Source organism: Cavia porcellus, unplaced genomic scaffold (genome assembly GCF_034190915.1).
Source record: "Cavia porcellus strain 051 isolate PalLab524CR breed Dunkin Hartley unplaced genomic scaffold, mCavPor4.1 scaffold_20, whole genome shotgun sequence".
In the NCBI taxonomy this organism is placed as follows: Eukaryota; Metazoa; Chordata; class Mammalia; order Rodentia; family Caviidae; genus Cavia; species Cavia porcellus.
In genome coordinates, this window is record NW_026947503.1 from 46,466,904 (window position 1) to 46,483,610 (window position 16,707).

A 16,707-nucleotide genomic window follows, 5' to 3' on the forward strand; every position below is an offset into this window, starting at 1 on the left:
CAAGATGCTTTTGAAAAGTAAATGCTTTCTTATTTAAGTGGTAGAGATCCTCAGGGAGATCAGGAACAACTCTTTTAGACTTAAGGATTAAGATTTTATAACCCGTCACAAAATATACTTGTTCAATGCCATGAGCACCTCTCAGAATCACAACAATTTGTGAGAGAATCAAGTCCTTCTTGGCCAGTTTGTAAATCTGCTCCCTCATATTGTCAGACTCAGCTCTAGCCAGGTAGGGACACTACAGTGTTATAGCTCAGAGCTGATTGGGAGAGGTGTTTCCCAGAAGTATGCATATGACCCATGAGGGTGGAGGTCTGGAAGCCAGTACTTAAATTTTACCAATAATTTTGTTTTTTGGGATTCTGGGAGAAAGAAGATCACCTAATAGTTCTGATGAGAGTTAAATTTGAAGAGCCTTTGGAAAAGGGAAAAATTAGGAGCAAACAAATTTTCTAGGCCTATGAATTAGATGTTCAAAATTGTAATTCCATATAGCTCTAAGACTATGTAAATAATTACCACCTTTCCAGTGAGGTGTGGCAAGAAGTAATGATGGCAACACACACTTATTTCAGTATCTGCATTAAGATGGAAATAGGTACCATGGTCGATTATTTAACACCTGACATTTTAAAGCATTATTTTAAAACAACATTGTTTGGCTTGTGTGGCAGTAGCTTTGGGGACAGCTTTGACCCTCCCCTGCCCGCCTACCATGAGGTGGTGGGTGCCGAGGGGTAACTTTATTTTGTAGCAGAACAGACAACAAATAAAAGTAGAAGAAAAGAGGCAGACTTTGAAACTACTTCAACTTCAGGAATGATAGGAAAACTCAATCAAGACATTGAGACTAGAATAATGGGTGGAATGAAAGTAGGGAAGATGGTGGAGTGGAGAAAAAAGAGAAAGACTTATGTCCAGATCCTGGAAAAAAGCAACATGAGCATGGTAAGGAGAAGGGAGATAGGTCCCCCAAGGACCCAGGAAGGATCTGAACTGAGACTTGAAACCCATGCAGAGAGATCCTTCAGGAATATAGCAAAACCTAAGAAAAACAGGGGCGGTAGCTCTGTTGGCCAGGTGACAGCAGCAAGGAAGCCATGCAGCCCCTACCCCATGTGCCAGCCGACACCCTGCCGGCTGGAAAGAAGCACCAAGAAAGCCATGTGGCCCCCACTCCCAGTGTGCTGGTGAAGGCTCTGCCAGCTGGGGAGAAGCAGCAAAGAAGTTGAGTGACCCCCCGCCCCCATATGCCGGCGGCAGCCTTATTAGCTGGGGAGTCATGCAGCCACTCTAAATATGCCAGTGGTGACCCTGCTGGCCAGAGAGAACCAGTAAGGAAGTCGTGCAGCCCCCTTCCATGCATCAATGGTGGCCATTGTCTAGGGAGAACCAGCTAGGAAGCCATACAGCTCCCATGTAGTGGTGGTGGCCCTGCCAGCCAGTGGAAGCTAGTAAGGAAGCCATGCAACCTGCCATGTGTCAAGGCAGCTCTGCCAGCCAGGGAGAACTAGCAAGTCCCCCCCCCCCCCCCGCCTTAAGCAACCAGACATGACACAGGCTGAGATGAGAGTAACTGAAGTAGAGAAGCAACCTCATATGGGTTGTTTGATCAACTCTGCAACCTGGGCTGGTAGTCTGAGCAATTATCTGAAGGATGACAATGTGCAAACTGGTGATGACAGTGTGTTTCCTATTGTCCTATCAATGTTTTGTTTATTGTTCTGTTTTATTCCCTTTAAAATAACAAAACATTGTTTGGAAAATACAGAATGTTATAAAACACAGACGTAATATCACAAAGAAGGAAGTGAAAATATATGAAACATGTAAGGCTAGCTAATGTGAGGATGTTTTAGGCAAAGTCTTCTGTTTTGGACTTCTAAAAAAAAGTGTTATGGGGTATTTTGAAGTTTCATGTAGGAACAGATGAGTTAGCTTCTTTCTGAATTTTCCTGGTCTTCGGAGGTTTTACCCTATTTTTTGGTGTACATACAGTATATAGTTAACCTCTCCATAGTCATAACATGTTGAACCCCTTAAGAGTTTGTTCTTCTGTCTATTCACATCTTGATGACTTGAAAGAAGATGTCAACATGTTTGGTAACATATTTAATAGTCACTGGAATATCTAATGGCAACTGAGGTTCTAAATTATTAGAATCTAAAACTAAAAGGCTGCTTTGATATGTGAAAAAAAAGAGAGCTTTTCTTGGTTGAAGCAGATATTAGATATTCCTAAGTATCATTATAGTCTGAGTGCTCTCCTTTACCTAGCACAGAGTTAACTACTAGCAGAATGCCTTGGAAATTTGATATAGTACATCTTATAATAATTGTTTTAGGAGAATAAATTATTTAGGAGTAAGGAAAACTACAGAGGACACATACTAGTTATGATTTTTGGAAATACCAATTTCAATAAGCCAAATATGGACTTCTCAACTTAGGACCTGGGCAGGAAGAAATTTGCAGAAATGACAGGACAGCTGCAGTGCATGATAAAAACTGACATGACATCTGCTGGTGCTTATCTGTATTTATGTCTCTAGTATCATCCCACAGAACCTTCTATAAGGATGGAAATGTCTGTATTTGTGCTGTTTGATATGGTAACCACTAGTCATATGTGTCCACTGAGCACTTTCAATGTGGCTAGTGTAACTGAGGACCTGTTTTAAATTTTATTAAATTTTAATTGAATTTAACAAAACAAGTAAGATACATAGGCACGGATACATAGGCACGGATCTAGATGCTGACACACAGAGGAGGATCTCTAAGTGAAATAATACATAGCTCCTACCAGGGACTGATGCATAGTGGGAAATATAACTACTGGTCCTTTCTTCATCCACAGAGCCAGCAACTCTGCAATCCCACTTCTGACGTACCAAGTTAGGTATACTGTTATTTTTTATTTTAAGAGCTGAAAAGAACTATGAATGTACTCATTCTTGGGAAATCAGGCAAGACATTAGTGTTTTGGTTTCTCAGTTTCTGGTACATTTTCCTCCAGATTTCTGGTACTTCTAGTAGGGTGGACAACATAAGAGTTGTTAAAACATGTTTAGAATCTGGACTCAATTAGTCATTCTGAGCCATAAGGGGAACACCAATCAAGTATGAAAATGAATACAGTGTTAGTGATTAACAATGTAGTCTCAAGTCACACTGCCTGTGCCAATTCCTATCTCTTCCATTTTGTTGTTGTGGTCTTATCCATGTTACTTACATCTTTTGTTTGTGCCTCATATTTTCCTGTGAAAGGAGGACAACAGCACCTACACATAGTGTTGAGGTGAGGATAAAATGAATTAGTACTGGTAAAACATTCAGATTGGTGCTTTATAACATAAAGTACAATATATGCTTAGTAAATGTTAGGATTATTAGGTCTTCCTGGAGAATCAACTGGTCAGCCCATATGACTGGCTAAACTGGTAAAAGTCTGGGTTGACTGCTTTTTTGTGGTTTGTTTAGAATAGTCAACTACTGGATTAACAACTATTAGATATCACAGAGACACATTTATTTGGTTTCAAGTCCTATAGGAGCTATGTACATCAGATTTAGTTGAAGTCAGATACTCTAATCACTATTATTCTCATCATATATTTTCTAAATTGCCTTTCTGTTCTAAAATTCAATGATTTCAGGATTGCCTGGGCCCTAGCAGTGTGACAAAAGATCTCTGAGAGGTCAAATTCCAGTCACTGCCAAAGAAAAGCTCACAGAGATGATGCTATAATCATAAGCATAACATCTCCAGCAACAGTAATGGGTGCTTGATAACCCTGGCCCAGAAGTTGATCTTGAATAACCTAAATGATGGGTCCACAAGGCTGTTATTGAGGCAATGACAAGCCGGTCACAGCTGGTAAAATCTGTGACTGACCTAGGAAGCTAACTGGCAAGAGGAAGTTAAGCCAAATATGGACTTAACTATCAATTTGTCAGACAAACAACTCTGTAATATGCCTATAGTATGATGCAGCTAACAATGGATAGCATTCAAAACTGAGTCAGTTCAAAGGAAAGAAACAATCTCTCACTTCTTCCTCTAGAAGTGAGTTGTAGGGGTGGCTGCTATCAATCTTTCCATGGCAAATAAGTCACCGTGGGCCTTTATGGACGAATGGGAGTGCAGCAGAGGAAACACTCATTAATGACATTAGTGAGAATCAGCAGCAGCTCAAGAAACAACAAACTCCTCACTTATCTGAGGATGAATTCCTTAAGTCACAAGAAAGATCAGAGGCAGGGAGCACAAGTCAACAGTGCAGTAGCTTCAGTAACTCCTAAGGACAAATATAACGAAACTACAGCTGTCCATGCACTGGAGAAAACAAACCGGCCAAGTGGTTTCACTAATGCACCATCATCCAGCTCCCTTCTGTTTGCTTTCTCATATCCTATGTTACATTTTGACATGTTTTTTTTCTTCTTTCCCTAAAACCGCACCACCAAAACTCTCCTCTCTTACAGCAGATAACCCTGCATTGTGACTGAAGAAGCCAAGTTATTAGAAGAGAACTTCCTCACATTTTGATCACAAACTCTAGGTTTCACTTCCAAATCTACATCCTTTCTATCAGTTCTTCAACCTACTCCAAGGGATGAACTGTTCTCTTCCCATATCCCCAATCAGTAGTCTCTATTTGTGCACTGGATTTCATCTCCAACTTAAATACATGACTCCTAGTGTGGCCTTTTCTTTCTCTGGTCAAAAACCAAAACGAAACGCAACAAAACAAAACACAAACTTACCATATTACCATATTCAAATAAGCAGCTCAGTATCACATGGTTGTGAAACAGACCCCACAACTTTTGCATGTGGCAAATGTGAAACATTTGTAACCATTAAGCAAAATTTCTCTGCTATCTTCCCTCAGCCTGTAGTGGTTTGCGTTCTATTTTGTTTCTACGAATTTGGGTATTCTAGGTACCATACATAAGTGGAATTATACTTTTTACATAAAAAACACCAGCTTACTTCACTTAAGCATAGTATCTTCACGATCCATTCATGTTGTAGTACATGTGAGGATTTCCTTCTTACTTAAAGGGTGAATAATATTTCATTTTATGTATGTATCACATTCCATTTAGCCATTTATGGACACGCGGGTTGGTTCCATCTCTGTTACTGTGAATAGTGTTGCTATGAACATAAATTTGCAAATATTTTGTTCAGACATTGCCTTCAACTGCTTTAGGGGTATAGTATACCTAGAGATGGGTTTATTTCATCATATGGTAGTTGTGTTTTAAATTTGTTTTTATGCATTTCTTTCTGTTTTCTGTGCTGGGCATCAAATTCAGGGCTTTGTGCATGCTAGGCAAGAGTTCTACCACTGAGCTATCTCTACCCCTGTATTTTTAACTTTTAGAGGTATTTGCATACTGTCTTTCAGAGCAGTTATTCCATTTTACACTTCCACCAGTAGTGCACAAGTGTTCCAATTTTTCCACATCCTTGTCAAAACTTGCTATTCTTTTCTTGATAGAAGCCATGCTAATGGGTGTGAAGCTGGGCTCTTCTTTGTATCTATAGACTTTCTTTAGATTACTCACATCAGCATTTTTAATCTTAATAAAAAATAAGCAAATTTTAAAAACCTTCATTATCTCATGTTCTCCTTCAGTCACCATCCAGCTCTTGGTTTTCCTAAACAAAATTCCTTGCAAGACTGACACACATTCATGATCCGTATTTCTCCCACTCTCCCTCAAAGCCATCAGGGTGCTCAACAATCTCTACAGAAACTCATCTTGAGACTCTGTGAAGCAGAGGCTGTTTAAAACATACCCACAGCTAAACACAATGACCAGTTCCCATATTTATGTTACTTGTCTTGTTTATTAGTACTTCTTTCTTCAAACAAATCCTTTATTCAGTCTTTGGGATATTTTCTTGGTTATTCTTCTATTTCATTGTCTCCTTCTTTTCCACTTTTTGATGGACTTCTTCTCATTCCCATGATTTTTAAATGGCAGAATTCCCTAGGGCTTGGTCCTGTATGTGTTCCTTCCACAGTAACCTCACGCAGCTTTGTGGCTTTAAAAACCATCTATATGCTAACAATCTTTAAATTAAAATCTCAACTGGCAACACCTTCCCCAAACTATAGATTTTTAAATGTCACTATCTACTCACCATCTTCCCTTGGATCACAAATTTAAGATGTCCCAAACTGTTCGGCTAAATCCCTTCAGAATCTGCTCTTCCTATAGGCGTTTCCATTTCAGTAATGGCAACTCCACAGTACTAACATCTTAGGCTAAAATCTAAAATCTTGAGATAATCCTTGATTATTATATTCTTTTCATCAAAAGAGCAGTTTTGCTCTTGCGCCCATACAGCAAACAATCTCATTCTTTTCAAATACGTTTGTCCACCTCTCTCTATGGTTTTCTATCTTTCTCAGAATAAAATCCAAAGACCTCATTATGGCCTACAAGCCACACATGATTTGACTGTCGTATCACTGATGTTTTCTCCTCCTAGTTGTTCACTCTATTCAGGGCAACTAACTTCCCTCCTGTTTCTGGTACATGCCAAGTACACTTTTATAAATTTTAGGAATCTGTTTCTCCCTGCTTCTCCCTGTACCAGAATACTCCTTCCTCAGAAATTTATATCACTTTTTCACTTCCTTTGGATCTCTGCTCAAAATTTACCTTATGAGAGGCTAATTACCATATATAAAACAGCACTGTAACCCATGCTCACTTAGTCATCCTCTATCCCTTCTGCTCTTTCCACCCATGACATTTTCCGTAATTTGTTCCCCCACAGACCCTAGATTTAAAAGAGCAGGGTTGTCACTTTACTCATTGTTGTATTCTTAGCACTGAAACAACACCTATCATATAGCTAAGCATTCAAATATTTTAGGAATGAATGAAAGAGCTAAACAAGTGATGACTGTCCAGAGTGGGAAGGGACAGGAAGACTGGATGCTAGCTCTGTCCACACAGATCACCACTAGGGGCTTGACTTACAAAAGGAAATTACGTCCTATCACAAGAAAGAACCTCCATCCACTTAGCTTCATTATTTTTTTCTTTAAAGCCAAATTTATAATCAAAAGCTCATAAAGACTTGCAATGAATTGCAGATGGTTCAGCCTGGTAAGGAAACACATTGCTATAGTAAAAGAATAGCAGGAAAATGGCAAAATTATACAATATACACATATCTCTAGGGATAGCAATACAAACTGAACTTTGTGGAAGAAAACAGTATTACTTATATTTAAGGGGTAAGAAAGAAGTTTAATTCTATTAACTGAAGAAAATGTCTCATAAAGGCTCCAAGTGATCAAAGAGAAACAGAAACAACAGGTGAGGATAAGGTAGGTCCAGTGATTGTTCCTGTTTGTATATCCCAAGAGTTAGCAAATTTGGCAGGGGGAATACCTTAAAGGTCATATAATAAATATTTTAGGCTTGAGGGCCATATGTTCAAAACTAGTAAAGGCAGTAAGTAAATATGGGTATGGCCATGTTTCAATAAAAGTTTGTTTACAAAAATGGGCAGCAAGTTGGACTCAGCCTGCATGGTGTCATGTGGTAATCTCTGATAGCAATGATCAGATGCTTGTAGTTCTAAAGAAGTCTTCCCTTTTCCACTCTAGAGCCATTCTGTAAGTCAAGTGGTTATGTAATCAAAACAAGAATGGATATATATATATATATATATTTTTTTTTTTTACAAAAGGGCTTATGTACAAGTCTTCTAACTGCTAAGATTGACTCAGAAAAAATAAGTCAAATAGCAAACAAAAGAGTCTGTAAAGGGGTGGAGAGAAATTAATGATGGTATTATGACAAATCAGAAATCTTATTTTGAGAAAGAAAGCATGAAACACAGAAGAAGCTGTGTATCTACTGGAAAAGTGGACAATGAAAAAAGCGGTTAACAAAGAAAAAACAGCTTATAAATTCTACAAACATAAAAGATAAAGCTATTTAGAGATTCAGATGAGACTTGCCATCTATCCTTTAAAAGACACTGACTTTCCAACTTTTTTTAAGAATCAAAACAGACAGTAAGAAATACATTTTACAGTACGACATAGTAAAGACAGAATTATTTTATTGTAAGCAATATGTTTGGACAGACTATCTAGACTATTAAAAACAGTGGTTCTAAGCAGCAAAACTGATGCAAAATCCACTATAGGGTCACACTGAAAATCACTGCCTGGAACTAATATAAAGAAGGATTTGAGGGAGTTAGAAGATGATACTTCAAAGCTTTATCATCCAATAGCATGAAGTATTCTACTATAATGAAGAGGAGAAGGAAAAGTACAGCTTCATAATGTATATAGCATCTAACAATTTTGCTCTAAAACTTGAGGTAGATAAAAAAATCAGTTAAATTACAAAACAGTGAAAGCACTAACTTAAAGGACTAAAAACTTAATTGTACTTACCTATAATAACTTAAGGACACACAGTGAAATTTCTAGGCCAAACATAAAACAAAAATTTGAGAATGACAACTAAGAAGTCAACAGAAAAGAATAAATGTGAATTAAAGGAAAATGGCTCTTGTTTCTTGGTAATGGAGGGAGCAACAGAGATTTAATAAGGGCATGCACTGAAGACAGCTGTGTCTTCTTTCAAGATAAGGATAAACTCAGGCTTTGGGGAAAAGTTGACCTAGCAAATAAACGTTTCAGATTAAAAAAAAAAAAAAGAAAATCAGACTCTGAGTCATGAGAAGAATCTTTTTGGATTCCTGTACATAGAATAGAGGTCAGTCTAAGAAACAAAATAGATGGTTATTAATATTCTAGGAAGATAGCACACACACACACACAAAATAGCTCCTAGTGACCATCCTGGTAGTTACACCAAAAAGTAAGAATGTAAGTCCCTCTAATACCAGATCCTACAGTACCAACAGGCCCATCAGGATAAAAAGACTAGTAACACAACAAATTTGTAGTGACTAATTATAAGCATTAATAAACAGATTACTTCAGGTTTCCAAAGAAAGTGCTGAATTCTAAGAGAAAAAATTAAAGGCATCACAATTCTTTCCAACTTTCTTGCCCAGAGATTTAAAACTCCCAAAGAAAATTAAACCTGAGCCCAATACAATTTATTATGAATGATCTTTCAAATTTCCTTGCCAGTTCTTTACAATTTATCATGACTTTGACATTTTTCAAGCTTTCATTTGGACTAACACTAAGATAATATCTTTACAAGTATAAGATCTCAAGTAAACGAGTTAGTTTGTTAAACTAACAAGCTTGCTGAAGGCACCACTATATGGTAACAAGAGTCCTACTTCTCAAATAAGAGTCTAAAAAGTCAGAGATACAGCACTGTTATTTTAATTAACTATAGAATGATAAAAAAATTTCAGAAGATTTCAAATTATGAAGCAGACTGTGTAAACTAACCACAACTTCCCCAAAGTTGGTAAGATTATGTAATTTTAATATGAAGGTACTTTTAGGCAACTACAGTGGAGACTGGAAATTTTACCCTCTTTTTAATGAGGCAGTAAAAGCATAATAAAAACAAAATATGTATGTTTTTACCTCTCCCAATGAGAAATAATGACGTGGAATTTGAGAATCAGGGTAAATATTCTCTAGGTACCAAGAGAAAGGTTTGCATTGTAGCTTGTGTCTCAGACCAATTCTTGATGATATATCTCCATAATCTACCTTTGTAACACCTGTTGAAAGAAATAATTAACCCTCAATTATTTGTATTCTATTAGGTAATACACATTGATTTATATGTTCATTTATATACATCACTATACATTGTATATACTGTACCACATTTTGGTGGTATACTATGAATCCACCTCCATGGCATAAAACAAAGAAAAGACATTAAAATGTCATTCAGTATTTCGAAGTAAAATTTATGTGAGAATAAAATATATATTAATACTATTACATGCAAATATATGTTAAGGCAATATACACACACACAAATCAAGATTATTTTGTTTAAATATTAAACAGAACAATTATTTCCAATCATGTTTCTCTCACACAACTCAATTGAGTACGCTGCCACTAGGTAGTTTTGTAGTAACTGAAATATGAGGACAAGACAGTCACAATGTCAAGCAGATATATAACTGATGACACAACAGTTCCTACAAATTCTGAAGAACACAGAAAAGTCCCTTGAGGCAGCCTCTGTGTTGGCCTTATGACACGATGAAAGCCTTGATGATGGCATCTATAGCCTGCTTATGGAGAATGCTCATGATCCACTGCTAAACAGTGGTTATTCTATGTTGGATGAAAAAGTCAAGAATCCAGAAAGTCACAAAAGCCAGGAAAACATCTGAAAATTAACATGAAATCTTACAGAAATGCCAAATACTGAGGTTAGGTTTAAAGAACAAAAAACATGGGTAACACTTGGGCTAGTAACACGGAACTGGATTATTTAGTAGTACTGCTCAGGACACAGTGGGCATTCTGCCAGGCACTTTCTATACTATGCTTTCTTACAATGACCTTCTGAGACAAGTGTTCACTTCTGATCAAGCTTTGCTTCTAACCTTCTTGCCTCTTCTCAGAATACATTAGATTCAAGGTCAACAAAGTACAGCCTTGTATTTCTAAGGCAAAATAAACTAACCTGGTGAAATTATATAGAAGAAATTCTTGAATTCATCCATCCACACTTCTGCAAGTCGTCTGTTATTTTTATTGATGATCTGCCCTGTGCCTCCAGGAAACGTGTAAGGTGTTGCTTTCCGAAACACATGTCCAACATGTGAGCATGTAACTATTTCCAAAGTTCCTCCACACTGCCAGATCTGAAAACAACAGCAGAGAAGGCTACACACGACATCGTTTGATATCCAGGAAAAGTACATCTTCTTATGGCATTTTCTTTTCAATTGAATAGAACAGGCTTTTATTTAAACTTGAATGAAAAAAATCTGTATTCACAAAAACTTCCAAAGTACCTTCACAATACCAAATCGCAAAACAACAACAAAGAAGATTACATTAGCTATTGACAGTTTAAATGTTGATTTCTACTAAGTTTCATAGTGAGAATTTCATAGAATCCAAGGCATACAGTGGGGCTCCCACTATTTGATTACAGAGTGAATATTTCCTCAGTAACAAATTTTGCTCTAATTTTTGCTTTTGATAAAAAACCAAAGTAGATTAAAATACAGAAAAGATAGGCTGAAGGCTAAATATAGAACAAATAAAATACAGAGCGGCATTTTTCTAAATGTAAGCTATAACTCACAAGAGGATCATAAATTCAAATTGTTGAATTGTGACCAGTTCTTAATGAGAACATCTATCTCATGAAATGTTCAATTTCAGTGTGTGTGTATGTATGAAGTATTTCATAACGTGGTTCACGGCTTTAAAAAAATATAACCAAGGAATATTCAATCAGATACTTTTCTATCCCGTCTTCTAACCTGTGTCACAGCTTGTACAGTAAACAGAATCTAGAAGTCTAAACCAGATCCATCATGATTTTTTCAGTAAGACAGCTTTGTCGTATTTATTAGAATACTGAAAAGGAGCATAAGAAAGATGTACTAAGGATGGCTTTGCATCCTTAATCTAATATAATCCTTCTCCTCCTTTCAAAATATATTCTTCCCCTTAAAACTAAAAATCTCATAGCTTGAGGATTCACTGGGAATGAGTTTACTAACTCAGATGATGATACATTTCAGTGTGGTTTATACCATAAAAGCTATGCATCAGAAGTTGACTAGCAAAGAATCTACAGTGCCATCTAAATATGTTGATTTTTAAAGCAAGGCATAGTGGTGATGCCTGCTTGTGATCATATCACTCTGGAAGGCTGAAGCAGGAGGATCACAAGTTTGAGCCCACACTAGGCTATTTTAGCAAGACTTTGAGTCAAAAAGGGATGGTGGTATAGTTCTGTGTGAAGGCCCTGTGTTCAATCTCCAGTGCCACAAAAAGGGGGAAAAAAAAGTTGGTTTTAGTGAACATGAAATGAAAAGGTGTTTGTGTAAGGTCAAGTGAGCTGAATTAATTTAAAGCCGTTTCAGAATTGCTTTGACTTTTTAAAAATGAACAATTATAAAGCTGAAAAAATGACATGATTTTATATTAAACAATTTTCAAATCAAACAAAAATGTATTAGGGGATGTGAAATTATGCTTTTGGCAGTTAATTTCCAGAATAACATATACAAACTACATATTAGATTTTATTTTTGAGAGCTTGAATTACTTCACTGAAAATAACAGAAATTAAAAACTAAGTAGGGAATCTTGTATACATTTTTTTAACTAAACTATTAAGATAACTGAATTGTTTGCTTAAAGAGTTTATAATGGATCTTTAACAGCACTGCCAAACTTCTTATGGGCCAAGGGCTCTGTAGTAGTATTAAACTCACATTAAATTAAATTTTCATTTTTTTATTTAGAGACAACATGAATAATTAAAGCATATTTATGTTTGAGATTAAGACTTACCCTAAAAGAAATTTCTAGATTTTCTCCTCCCCAAATATCCATTCCAGCATCATATGTTCCAATTTCCTGAAAGTAATCTCTGTCTATTGAAAAAAGGCCTCCTGCCATTGTAGGTGTTCTGAAATACAATAATAATAATACAATACTATTAATTTTAATGATTTAAAATTTACAACCCATTTTTGTTTTTAAAAGTACTATCGTTTTATTACCATTTTAAATACAGAATGATGTTTATTCTTATACTCTTCAGGCCCCAGAGCTTTCTAGGCCAGATCTGACCTGCACCCTGGGCATGCTGATTGGTAGATTCATTGTCCCTGCCACAGATTTTGCCGGGTCATCTCCCTCTGTCAAAGTCCTAAAGATATTATTTCTTGTCTTTAGCATCTTCCTTAGTCCTCAGTCCTCAAGTCCTGACTGATCTTCCACTTCAAATTTCTACAATTGAAGTTATTCTTTATAATCTTCTCCATCTGGCTGTGTATCCACTCCATAGTTTCTACTTACAAAGGCAGTTAATTATATGAACTAACTAGATAACCAACTAGATTCAGGTTAGTGTTAACCTGCCAGGTTCCAAAGGCTGGAAAATACTGCAAACATATGACAGTGAACAGAATAAAAACAATGAGGTCCTTTTCTTATACTTTTTTCAAGGAAAGGAGGAGACTAAGTACAGAATAAAATCAAAATACTCCCATAAAGATCACTATCCTGAAAGGAGCCCAATTCATTCAAACATGGCACAGATACGCAAAGGGGTGAGTTGGGAAAGGACAAAGGAGATCAGGCAGATAAATTATAATGAAGACTTATTTATTTATGGTTTTTTTGTTTTGTTGTTTTTGAGACAGGGTCTTGCTATGTATTTTACCTTGGCTTTGAGTTCACTATGTAGCCCAGGCTGGCCTTGAACTCACAATGATCCTATTTGCCTCTCAGAGTACTAGGATTACAAGTGTGTGTCACCATGACTGGCATACATGAGGATTTAAATAAATGACTATCAGTTAATCATTTGAGTTCTATGACAGATAAAGAGTATGCAAAAAACAAACACTTTACCTAGGAAAAACTAAGTTTTAGTTTGATGTTAAAGTCAGGCATGATGGTTATGTCTCTTGGTTTGGAGGATATTATAAAGATTGTTATTTTAAAATGAACTGGCCAAGTGTAGTGCTGCACTCCTGTATCCCAGTACTTGGGAGGCTGAGGCAGGATCGCTATGGGTTCAAGTTCATTTTGGGTTATCTAAGTGAGTTTAGGACCAGCCTGCACTACAGAGTGAGATCTTGCCTTAAAAAAAAAAAACTAGTCACTTCTGTAATGCTGGAATGTCAATGCCCTGCTTACAACAGCAGTTCTGACCTTTCTATTGTAAATAGTTTCCTGAAAAAAGGTTTGGACTTACTTTGATTTTAGAAGAGAAAAAGAAAGAACGAAAAAGGGTTAATATTGGAGGAGTCAAAGGAAGCAAGCTAACATCCAGAATTACTGTTTAGTACAGGGCATTCTTGACCTTCTACATCCTTCTGTAAGAGGATTCTACCCCATTAGAGAAGACCCATAGCTTTTATCAGATTTTCAGAAGTCTATCACCTTCAAAATATTTAAAATCCTTTGATTTAGATTGAACGGCTACAAAGAGGGTAAGTTCACTGCACCGTTAAGCACTCAAGCTGGCTTGGGAAAAGAACAGTGAAAAATCTTTGCAACTTTGTCAGAAGTAGGCTTGGATTTATGGAAAAATAGACATGAGCAGCTCAGATAGGAGAAAGAGACAGCCTAGTTCTGAAGGAATGGAGGAATTGTTAATATCTATAGAAGAAGCAGGTGAATGCAATTGGGATAAAAATCCTAGGACAGTATAGAAGGTTTCAATTTCATGTCCTGACAACATGAAGACCAGTATCTCAGGGGCTGGGGATTTAGCTCAGTGGCATAAGTGCCTGCCTTGCAAGTGCATGGTCGTGAGTTCGATCCCCGGTACCGATAAAAAGAAAAAGACCATTATCTCCTTATTACATATGATCTCCTGTTATATGATGAAGTGTGGAACAAAAGAAAAATCTACAAAATAAGAAAATTTTTTTAATTTTATGCTATTTCTAGTTATTTATACATTTGAAAAGTTTTTCTAACCATACCATTTGAATACAAATGTCACAGTTTAGCTCAGAGACCCAGTTTTCAGTAATACTTTCACATACTGACACAATGCTTTTATGCCTACTGTTCCATTTTTGGAATGGGACATAACAATAGAACATGATGAAAACTTTCCTCTTGAAATTCTTGTTCCTTGAATATTTCTAGGTAACATATATGAATTTCATGCAAAAAATTCAAAAAACTGCATGCAATCTTTGGCATAAATGGTTTAAGCCACAGTTTGCTTCACATTTAAGCTACATATTATCTTTACTGAAACACAGATTGGACTTACACATTAGGAAAATTTTTGGGTAGTGACAGAAGAATGTATGTGTGCTGTCATTTCTTATGTACACATTTGTAGAATGAAAAATTCTGATTTTATTAAATGGCTAGAAGAAAAATTCCTCTTTAAAATACTGATATATACTTACATGATTAGATCAATTTGCATGTCTATATCTGGTCATCTAAGCAAGTCTTTTGAAGATAACAATATGCAATATTATAACATTGTTAAATTCCTTTCACTTTGTTTTGAAAGCATACATTGTTACTGTTTTAGGGTTTTTGTTGTTCTTGTAGTTGCTGTTTGTATGTCTTTTTGGGTTTTTTTTCCCTTGTATTTTTTCCACTTTAAAATAAAATAAAATACTGATATATTTGCAATATGGTTCTTAATTACATAAAAGGTACACAACTGTTTCATGTTTCTCAAAATACACTCATGGTTTCCAAAGTGTCATAATGCTTTGCCAATAGTACATTATGGATAGTGTAAACTAATTACCTGACAGGAAGAGTTCGATCACCTTTTCTTCTGTCCATTTCTCTTTGGGGAACAGGATACCAGCGAAAATTGAGTTTCCAATTGAATCCACCATATGTCATATCAGAGCCTGCCATATACTCAAAAGTATCATCGCTGATCACATCAATGATGGGACATACCACTGTTCTCCTAACGTCATAAATGCAAAATTTAAAATCTTTTTAAAATGCCCTTGCTTACTGTAAACATTTATTTAAGTTAAATGCTGTATTCTTAAAAGAAAAAATATATTTTATCATGTTAAAAACAATGGTGAAAAAATTTCCTGTTACATCTTATACCAAGGCATCAGTCTCCTTTCCATCTGGATTAACATTCAATGCATTTCAATAGTTTTGTATTTCAAAAGCTGGGTTTGGTGGCACATGCATGCAATCCCAGCATTCCAGAGCTAAGGCAGGAGCTTGTAAAGCTGAGGCTACCCTCGAATACACAGAAAGTTCAAGGCTAACCTAGATTACATAGGCAAACAAACTGTCTCAAGAAAAAAAAAATCTATGTAGTTTTATATTTTGTCCATCTCTTGATAAATATATTCCTAAGTACCTACAGTCTATGTTTTCTATTGCTGTTATAAACAGTATCCTTTTACACTATACACTGAAACTATCCTTTGTTGGTATGGACAAGACAGTTTTTCTATAGTGATCTCATATTTGGCAACACTGCTAAATTTTTATTATTTTGTGTATAATTACTTTTTTTCAAAGGCAAGCATTATCTTCTGCAACTGACATTTTTTTTTTACAATAATATTCTTCCATTCCCTCACTGTATCACTACACAGCAAAGATTTCTAATGATACTAACAGTATTGATTCTGAACTTTGTTTCTGAGGAGTATCTCGTTCAGTATCTTTTTAAGGATGCTCAACACTTTCCCACTTATACAGTGTTTGCTTGCTGAGGTGTTCTTATCCTCAAGCTCTTCTCCCTCTGATCAGTAAATTTCCATTCTACAACATTTACCAAGTATTTTCTAATAATAAATGGATATTAAATTTTAGTGAACGTATTTTTCTGTATCTATAGAAGTAACCATGTACTTATAATCACAGTTTTAAAAGTATGCTAATAGGGTGTACTACATAAATTAATATTTATTCATTTATTTTTGCTGCTATTTTGTGTTTAAGGATGGAATCCAGGGCCTTGACACATGCTAGGCAAGCACTCTATTACTAAGCTATATTCCCAGTCCCCTTCAAAAAATTTTTTTTT

At 36.0% G+C, this 16,707-nt stretch overlaps 1 protein-coding gene across 3 annotated transcripts in view; it reads right to left on the reverse strand.

Annotated features, from left to right (window-relative positions):
- Galnt1 (polypeptide N-acetylgalactosaminyltransferase 1) overlaps positions 1-16,707 on the reverse strand; it is a 111,734-nt gene that overhangs the window by 10,679 nt on the left and 84,348 nt on the right. For 2 of the 3 annotated variants that reach the window (XM_063231767.1, XM_013157178.2), the window contains exons 6-9: positions 15,445-15,615; positions 12,498-12,615; positions 10,645-10,825; positions 9,576-9,715 (exon numbers count right to left, since the gene is read on the reverse strand). In XM_063231767.1, the coding sequence (XP_063087837.1) occupies positions 9,576-9,715; positions 10,645-10,825; positions 12,498-12,615; positions 15,445-15,615 (610 nt within the window). The remainder of the gene's footprint in view (positions 1-9,575; positions 9,716-10,644; positions 10,826-12,497; positions 12,616-15,444; positions 15,616-16,707) is intronic. The other variant, XM_063231768.1, reaches the window with a different exon arrangement.